The sequence below is a fragment of the Berghia stephanieae genome, chromosome 4, assembly GCF_034508935.2.
Source record: "Berghia stephanieae isolate SIO BIC M18660-M18661 chromosome 4, UCSD_Bste_1.3, whole genome shotgun sequence".
Classification (NCBI taxonomy): Eukaryota; Metazoa; Mollusca; class Gastropoda; order Nudibranchia; family Aeolidiidae; genus Berghia; species Berghia stephanieae.
Window position 1 is genome coordinate 61,293,813 of NC_088363.1, and position 10,537 is coordinate 61,304,349.

Below are 10,537 nucleotides of genomic sequence, written 5' to 3' on the forward strand. Positions count from 1 at the left end.
TGTGACCCATAGTAGGGTTAAATCCTGACCATTTTTAGTTTCAGTGGACTGATTTCATGAAAGAATATCAAATAGTCTTTATAACTAAGTAAAGGCAAAACCATCTCAATGAAAAGTAAAAACTCTCCTCTATCTTCAACAACTAATCACTTTGTTCTTAATTATGTCATGTGGTCACAATCCAATCAGAGAGCGAGAGGAGAGTTTTTCCCTAAACTCGTTTACTTTGACTTTTAAATGCGTTTTTCTCAAAACTGCAATTTTCGTCACTAAAAACCTATCTCTTCCTTCAGTTTTCAACCAATATTCTTCAAACTTTCTATAAATGAGTGTCATACAAATACACAGGTCCTGTAGGAGCCGGATTTTTTAAAATAAAATAATTTATGAGTAATTTGAAATTATGTAACTTTTTTTAAGGGGAATAATCGAGTAATAACTTTGAACTTAATTTTTAAAGTTTCTGATTTTAAAATTAAAAATCGGGCTCCTAGAGCCTCTTTGTTTTCCTTTTTTCTACCTCTGGTCAAAGTATTATGGTAATCGGTTGATAAACAAAAAAGCCTTTGACTTTTTAAGATTTGTTGTTTATTTTCCAATATGGCGTCGTTTCCATAGCAACGGGCAACTTTTTTCGAAAAAAATTATATGCAATCATCCGTCTCAAACATATACATTATGACTGTGCATAGAAGTTTAGGATATTTCATCAAATAAAAAAAAATGACCCTTTAGTGTCGCATCAAGAGCAGCATCAATATGTTACCCATCAACTAAAAACGATGTTATGTCGGGATGGTTCAGACGCTAGAATTCAAATTTATCGTCAACATGTGAGACTTTAGGTGAGTTTTTGGTAACGGGAATGAATGGCAAAAAAAAAAAATTCACATTTCTGGTCATTTCAACTTTCAAATTCTTATTTAGTTTATTCCGACCTGCCATCCAAGCAAAATTACTAAGGACTCCTGTTTCTTATGTCAACACCCCAATGAAACAGTTACACGGCATTTGCTTGAGTGTCAACATCTTTAAGACCTCAGTTGCACATTCCTTTCACCAAATCCAACAGCAAAAGACATCTAACTTTTAGGGTTAGAGCTCAGTTGGACCGTAGAGCCTTCGTTAACTTATAGCCCGACACTAGGACTTGTCTTTTGACGTCATTTATAGATCAGTGCAACGCCTAGTGAGATGTCGTTAGTAGTGCAAAAGGTAACAACTGATCCCATTGGTTGAAATATTCAATACTACTCACGTTTCGTATTCTTTTGGTGGTTTGGTCCATATTTTTACGAAACCTTTTAGTCAGTGTCAGGCTATGATTTTACGAAGGCAACGGTTGGACGCTGGTTGGATTAGTAAATAAGCCGAGATAATGGAGAGTCTCATTAAAAGGAGAAGATGGCAATGGTTGGGGCATGTCTGTCGCAGACCATATGAAACACTGATGGACACCCCAAGGAAAGAGGAAGCGAGGCCACCCCGTTGAGAGGGACCTAAAACAGAGAGGTATGCCCCTGGAGATGGCCCAAACAATAGCTGCTGACAGGACCAAGCGGAGATCCCTTGCATCGCCTCAAGTGCCATTAGGCCCGCAGAGGATTGAGTGAGTGAGTGACATAATGGTGTTTTGGGAAGATGGGTCACATTTAATTTACAAAGATAAACGATGTGGTCGTTTAGAGTTTCATTATTTCTAGACAATTCACGGTAAATTAGACTGAGTCCATGGAAATGACTATTTACTCACATTGTCTCACCGTCCTCAAGTGGAAAATGAATATCTGGCCGTGAACAGCGTTATCTGTTTGAAAAAAAATGTAATATCGCCAAACAGGCGCCATATCTGGTTCTAGATGTTAAGAGTTGTTGTTGGCTAGGGACCCCTTTATTGGATTTTGCGCTATATAGTAATGTGCACGAAAAGATAGACATTTTGTATTTGCTATTATAGCACATAAGGCCAAAACACATTGGTACGCGTGGTATATCTTAACGTGAGATTGGTTTGAAATGTCACAAACCCGTAACTCCAGGACTGGGATCAAAACATATTGGACGGCATTTTGTTTACAGACTATTCGCTTTGTTAAAGTTGATTCCAGGGACAAACGCACTTCGTGCTATCGACGTCGAGATGAATGTTTCAATGACGAAATCATCATTTAAGTAACAAATCGAGAATATGGATCTATAATGATGTGGGAAGTGATAATTGGCGGTAGAACAACTGAGCCTAAATATCTAAAGCTTTTCAACAGTTTACAAAAATTCAAAAGATTATACATCAAAAGAAAAGAAGTTTAACTAGTTTCCAAATACTATGTATGTTATGTCAATGTCTTTGTTTTTACCACTTTCAGCGAAAACAAACTGTCTAGTTTTTGTTTTGTTTTTTTATTGTTTTTTCTTTTGTTTTGTTTTGTTTTGTTTTTTGTTTTTTTTTGATTTTTTGTTGTTGTTTTTTTTTTTTTTGTTTTTTTTTTTGTAAAAGACTATATAAATAATATATTTTTGTTTGTTTTGGTTTTTAAAAATTATTTATATATCTGTAGCCTTATGAACGATGAAGCAAATAGCTATACACACACACACACACACACACACACAACACACACACAATATATATAAATATATAATATATATATATATATATATATATATATATATATATATATTCACTCGCGTATATTTCAGCCAAAACGAACGTTTCGATTATTCTTTCATCTCCTCAGTTGGCAGAATGGTCTTTCATTCGGGAGTTTTTTATTTGTTTATTTATATTATTATATTATACGTCATCACATCCGTTGTGTCAATTGTGAGTCCATAGAAAGGTTTATATATATATATATATATATATATATATATATATATATATATATATATATATATATATATATAATAACAATAATAATAATAATAATAATAATAATAATAACGATGATGATGATGATGATATAATAATAATAATAATAATAATAGTAATAATAATAATAATAATAATAATAATAATAATAATAATAATAATAATAATAATAATAATAATAATAATATACATTGTTGCTAGCTTCTAATTTCGCCCGTCAATGTCGCCCTCTCTCTCTCTTTCTCTCTCTCTCTCTCTCTCTCTCTCTCTCTCTCTCTCTCTCTCTCTCTCTCTCTCTCTCTCTTTCTTTCTTTCTCTCTCTATCTATCTATCTATCTCCATATATCTCTCTCTCTCTCTCTCTCTCTCTCTCTCTTTCTCTCTCTCTCTCTTTCTCTTTCTCTCTATTTTTTGTCTCTATCTATCTTTCTATTTATTTATATCCTTCTCTCTTTATCTATCCATTTATCACTTTTTTTCGGTTTGTCTCCATCATTCCTTCGCTTTCTTGCTCTCTCAATCTCTACCAATCTACGTATATTATCTATCAAGCTTTGTCTTTCTAAAATTGTCTCCTCCCTACCCCGATACACTCACATATTATTAAATCTTTTAGCCTATTCAATAATCTGTCTACCTATTATATACATTATCTAGACAGTTGCTAAACCCTTTCTCTCTTTCCTTACTATTCTTAACTGAACAGTTAAGTTCTGATGTTAATAGTCCTCGTCCTTTACTAATAGACGCATGTGATGCTCAAGTTAATATGCTTGAACGGGGTATCCAACAACGTTTTCAAACCTTGTGATCAGCACAAATTTGCATTCGGACCTAGTAACAGCATCAATAAAATTCTGACTTTTGGACGCTTTTAATCTCTCGCGGACTCGTGGCAAGGGATGTTGATAGCCCGCGGACAACGGTCACGGACCGAAAAAGCGGTAAAACGTTAATGTGTTTTATTCATTGCATCTACCGATGGTGTCGATTTGAACCCGTATCCCTTTGCCAAGGCGGGCCATTTTAAATATTTATGGACAATTCCGAGGGATTTCTGATTTCATGTGTCACAAACGTGCCCGTCATCTTTTGTTCGCTCAGTAAAATGAAACATTATGAAACGTTTAAAAATTATATGGCATAAGACGTTATTTCTGAAGCTGCTCTGTAAAAAGTATAAATTGGGATGTTTTCTCAACATCGATACACTGGATTTCAACCGCCTTTTCAGCAGTAGTAGCCGTGTTCCACGAAACCTAACAATCATCAAAATGGTAAGTTTATCTCCCTAATCAGCAAAATCTGAAAAGTATTATTAATAGTAAAACTTCGCAATTTTTAAATGAATTATTGATTTCTTTATATCAATAGTAAAACTTTTCAAATTTAAAATTAATTATTGGTTTCTTTATATGAATAGTAAAACTTCGCAATTTGAAAATTAATTATTGGTTTGCTTATATCATTAGCAAAACAATGCATTTTAAAATTATTTATTGGTTTGTTTATATTCAATGTTTAAATCAAGATCAACGTTAACTCTCTATTCCCTAAAACAGAGAAATGATTTCTTGTGGTGTACAAAAATAACCAGTATTATATCTATAACACAATAGGCATTCTATTTTGTCGTGCAAGATGAATTATACTCCGGTTTGCTTGAATACTTATTCTAACTTTTATTCGACGAAATGTTTCAAACTTTAGATTTTATCCAAGTTTGAATTTGAAGTGTGAATCTATCACTTTTTCAAGAGACAATCGTTATTAGAATGAACATCTTCTTATATTTATCATTTCTAAACGTGGTCGTCATTTATTGGATAAACAGCTAAATCTCAATAGAATATAATAAACTGTAAAACGTATATGCATACAAATATAATTCTAAGAGTAAATTTCTGACATTTTGAGTGAAAATGAATTGTGAATTTATACCCCCCCCCAACCTTCGGATTTGGTCATTATTAAATAGTAATTTATTATATACTTTTCAAAAATATCTTGATGATTTTAAGATGCGAATCAGAGCCATCACGTTTATAGTCTGATATATAACTAAGAGCTGAGTGACGCCAATCGTATTCCTTCTGTGCTGTCATAAAATGAAAATGATAAAATGCATTTTTTTTTATGTTTGCCATTGCACCTTTCTTTCACTTTTACTTATCTCCCAACTTGTATTACACTATTTTAATTAGCCTTCAACTAATAACGATTTGCCCCGAACGGCACATGGGTGTTTCACCTTCTTAAAATTAACAAAACATGCTGTCTGTAGCCTTAATCCAAATAAAAACGAATGTAAAAAAGTATAAAGTTTGAATGAATAACATAATCAATAAGATAAATTATCGCTAAATTATTGTTTACATCCTTTGCTTTGTGTTATTCAATAATCTAAACATTTATTGACATTCATTCTAATTCATTTTGTTTAGATAATATCAAAAGAAATAATTGTGCTCGTTTATAATTTCACTGATTCGCCATACTTCATGCCCTTCGTATTCCGGTTAGATGCCCCCATAATAGTACAGAAAAATATTCTGCTGATTTCAAGTCAAAGAAACTGTGTGAATACAGAAATAAAATAGAGATATTCTTCATTGTATTCAGTGTATAATATTCGTCAATACTTTTATTCGGGTACTTCTCCACACTGTGATCTTTTTAGAATTTACCCAACGATTTTTCGATAATTTCATAAAATGTGAAACCGTGTTCTCATAAACTGGCCTAACATGATATATTTGACCAGCTCTTCCGTAGAAGTAATGTTTCAACTCTTTATGGGCTGAAATAAAACGAGTATTGATATTTAGATAGCGCACCTCCTCCCATTGCTTCATTTATTCACTTTGCAAGGTATTTGGAGTAAAATCACTCACGACACATTCTAAATCATAAATGCTGGCAAAAAGTCCTTTTATATATCGATCAAAAAATGTGCACCCCCTAAAATTCGTCGATTATTTACCATAACCGTGACAAAATGTCATTAACACTCAACCTCAAGCAACCTCAAGGAAGTCTGGTTTGTGACGAATTGACAAGCCGGAGATCATCTTAATCTATGAATATATTATGACCCACTACCTTCACAATTCCGTTCTATGTCTACATGAGTCCGTTGACGAAAAGTGGAATCAAAGTTAAAATAATAAGAGTTATGACGTTTTGATTTTTAATTGCTTAATGAAATTATATTATTCTTTCTTCCTAATAAAACAATATATTATGTATTATGTTACCACAAGTTTCATAATTCTGCCTAAAGTTTCAAATTTACCAACTGAGCTATCCTAACATAATACCGTTTTTTGGTGATGTGTCACAAAGTATAAGAGATACGTCATGAAGTGGTAAATAATTAAAATGAGCATGTATATAGAGTAACATTCACTAAACGTGCCTAAAGCTCTTGACAAGAGGTTCCTTGTCAATAGCAACGCTTAACATGTAGGACGAGGCATGACGCCTGTTTGGCGAAATTACATTTTTTCCCCCGAGAGAGACAACGTTGTTAACGGTCGAGTACCCATTTTACACCTGAGTACGATAAGAGAACTTGAGTAAAAGCCTTTTCCAAGGACTCGACTATGTGCCTCCCAAAGCGGGACTCGAACCCTGGACCTTCCAATCCGAAGGCGAGTGTCATCCCGCAAGACCATATAGCCTCACAATTTAATCATCTAAAACTTATTGCATTTCAAAATCTAATCTTTCAAACAGAAAACCGTCGCAGCACTCCTTGTTTTTGCCCTCATCGCCGGCGCCATGGCTGGTGAAGTGCTCTTCGGCAAGGGCAGAGGATTCTATGGTGGTCTCGGATTCCGTGGACCATTCGGAAAGGTAAGAATAAAAGAATATATATTTTTTTAATTAGACCATTTATATAGCGCAATATCCACTAAACGTACTCAAAGCGCTATACAAGGGGTCCCTGGCCAACTGCAACATTTAGCATGTGGGACGGGACATGACGACTGTTAGGCGATATTACAATTTTTTCCGGACAGAGACAACGCTGTTAACGGCCATGTACTCATTTTACACCTGAGTACAGTGAGAGAAAGTGAGTAAAGAGCCTTTTTCAAGGGCTCAGCTATGCGCCGAGCGAGGTTCGAACCCAGGACCTTCCGGTCCGAAAGCAAGCGTCATACTACTAGACCACTTAGCCGCAAAATGGCAGACTCAATTTTTGGGTGTTAGTTATAACCTACCAGGAGCACTCTATAAAAGGTTCTAGTATTAGTTCAAACCTGCCTTAGGAAAAAAAATATTCATACTTTATAAGCTTCACGGCTCTGCTTGTAATCCCCCATGGCGCCAACTATAATATATTTAATGAAGGACAAGTTAATTGTGTAAGCGGGTTTTATTGTACCAGCACGTTTATTACGAAAGAGTGATCTCAATCGGTATAACTTTAGCCATCGTTAACAAATCGTGAGTTGCATTTAATAGGCCAACGAATGGAATCACCTATTTCCTTGAGCACTACTAACGACAACTCACTTGGCGGTGCAAAAACCTAGAAAATGACGTCAAACTATAAGTCCTCGTGGGTTCTAGAGTCAGGCTACTAAGTTAACGATGGCTACGGTTGAACACGCGTTTCACAATCCGGGAGACTGACTCGATTGAAGATGGAGTCGGAATTTATTCTTCTCACTGTTCTATCTACCCAGCAGTGATATTATGGTGGTTGGGTCTTAAAAGCCTGGCAGAATGTACTTTGCAATGTTATAGTAATTGTCATTGTCCATTTAAGTGACACAAACAATAATAAACTTTGCTCATTACTTCATGGTATCATTTTTATGAAGACCCCTCGGCGTTTAACCAGTGAACTGCCATACTCTGGGAAGACTCCGATTTAAAAATTTGAACATAAAACTCGTCCTTCAAAAACCGATCGATTTCAATGATCCTTCGCAATAACTTTCAAACCTGGGACTTCGCTAATATTAATATTATTATTATTATTATTATTATTATTATTATTATTATTATTATTATCATTATCATCATCATCATCATCATCATCATCATCATCATCATCATCATCATCATCATCATTGGATATCGATTGTCGTTACAACAATAACAAATTGTCTTCCATTTTCATCCCAGGGTTACGGTCTTGGCTACGGAAATGGCTACGGCTACGGAAATGGCTACGGCTACGGAAAGGGCTATGACGGCTATGGCTACGGCGGATACGGACCCTATGGCGGATACGGCTACGGCAAGGGCTACGGCTACCCCTACGGCGGAAAGGGCTACGGATACGGCAACAAGGGTTACGGCTACGGTGATTACTACTGGTGAAGTGGTTCTCCACTACTAGTCCTCGTGTCTCTAGTCGGCATGTCGTGTTTAGCTTGGTTTTGTCTGGTGTCTAGGACAAGGTCAAAGACTCTATCGTTATTTGACCTTGTTTCCGTTTGTAGAGTCTGAAAAAAAAATTCTGTCTCATTTTGCGTTAGATTTCTAAGATTTTGTCACCTGGTACTTTTTTTTTGTTTTTACTTTTTTACAACTAAAAAAATGAGTTTATTTTGCATACACAAATGCCACATTTGTGGAGATTTGGGTAAAGCTCAATAAATTTATGTTTTAAAATCTATTCTCTGTCTTTTGTCATTGATGTTGATAGTTTGATTTATATTTGGCAATCACTTGGTGAGTTTTAAGTTACGCAATACCACTAAATTGATGAACATATATTTACAAGCCGCAAGCAGCACTTATCATGAAGGAAAAGACAGGACACCTATGATACGCTATTACACTTTACTTTAAACAAAGACAATGTCACTGACAATAACTCATTTTAAACCAAAGTAAAGTTTTAAAATGGGAGTAAAGAGACATGTCAAATGTTTTGTCTCAGGTCATTTGTGCGCCCTGGGGTACTGTGGTAAGACAGGTCCCGTGTTCGAGTCTCGCTCTGTTCAGTCCTTAAAAAGGTCTCTTTATCTCATTCCCTGACCTCAATCAGGTGTAAAATTAGTACTTGGCTGGTAACAGCATTGTCTCTGTCGAAAATAATTGTCCTTCTGCCTTACATTTTCGTGTCTTATCTTACATGTTAAGTGTTGCTGTTGGTTGGAGATCCATTGCAAAGCGCATTGAGCACATTAAGTGAATATTTAGCACCTCAAAAAAAATTTTAAAACATGCATGAGTACGAAATATTACGCCAATCATCATAATCACGTGGCTCCTAAAGAGTCAATGAGCCCATGGAGCCGGAGTTTATCCCAGTTTCTATAGTGTGAAACGGATAATAGCAATTGCTTGCAACCCTTTGGATAGGACGCTGATATATCGCAAAGTATTTTCAGCCAGATCAAACAGACCCAGCTACCCAATCACTGTTGGATGAACAGGGGGTCAGGAAAAAATATCTCGACTGCAACCAGAATCAATCCCGGTTCATTTTGCGTGTTAAGTGAGTGCTCTGCCAAGTGAGCTATCGGGACCCCCTATCACGTGGATCAGTCCATCTTTGAATAAAGCTGTGATAATGGGTGGCTTATGATATCATGACACAGCTATGAAAACTTCATAATGTCATAAAATCTCATAGATCTACTGTAAAAATTGCCATTTGGGAGCACTTCTTGACTTATAATTATTTCGCATCCACACAAGAGTTGAATGGTATAATAGGTGTAAAATGCAGAACCCAAAGACACCATACAGAGAGAGAAGTAATACTAAGCTGCTAAAAGCTATAGACTGTAAAAAGTAATAAACGAAAATGAATGTAGATAATACTTTAAAAGAAAAAAAAAAGAATAAAATACCAAATACAAAACCCTCCTTCTGCCAACAGCAACAAAAAACCCCGCTAAAAACGTAAATTTGTTACGACTTATCTCTCCACCTTCTATCAGTTTTAAAGTTCATGTATTTGTTTTTATTGCTGAAGAAGTGTTTGGGGCCCGAAACGTTTCGTGCTTGTTGTTTTGTTTTGGTTTATGAATTTGATATATTCATTTTTAATCATTATCAAGCTTAAGGCGCATGAAGCTAAAGACCTATGTAGAATCGAGCGGACAATAGGTACTGACATGATTGCTTTCCTACGTAGATACTAATACACAAATCCTATCACCCCCGTTTTCGTACAAATGTAAACTTTCATAAAGACAAAATATGATCTCCATTGCATCCAATTAAAAAAGCAGTTCTTCAGAGCCATTCGGCCCATGGAGCCGGAGTTCATTACGGTTTCTATAGCGTGAAATGGACAATAGCAATTGCTTGCTATCCTTTTGATCGGACGCTAGTCTATCGTACTTTCCACCAGATCAAACAGATCCATAAACCCCAACTACTGCTGGGTGGGCAAGGAAGTTCAGAAAAAAATGACTGCAGCCGAGATCGATACGTCCCCGTTGCGTGCGAAGCAATGGCTCTACCAACTCAGCTACATGGACACAGTACAATAAAAGATAGGCCCGAAATCTTCTTTAGGTTATCAGATTGATACCTCGCTGGCTACCTACAGACTTGCTTGATCGAAGTCATTAACCCGTGGAGGAGCAAGTGTAATCATCATTTGAAGATTCTTTGGGCTGCCTTCTCCATCTGTTCACGTGTATCAATCCCTCTTAAACTTTTCCAGCTCTTTCTTGGTTCTCT

General features: G+C 35.7%; 1 protein-coding gene across 1 annotated transcript; it reads left to right on the forward strand.

Moving 5' to 3' along the window:
* The first annotated feature begins 3,975 nt into the window (after positions 1–3,975).
* Positions 3,976–8,510, forward strand: LOC144970957 (uncharacterized). The gene is made up of 3 exons (XM_078911171.1): positions 3,976–4,149; positions 6,611–6,730; positions 8,015–8,510. The coding sequence occupies exons 1-3, from the start codon at positions 3,991–3,993 to the stop codon at positions 8,210–8,212; spliced, it is 477 nt and encodes a 158-aa protein (XP_078767297.1). The 5' UTR covers positions 3,976–3,990; the 3' UTR covers positions 8,213–8,510.
* The last annotated feature ends 2,027 nt before the right edge of the window (positions 8,511–10,537 follow it).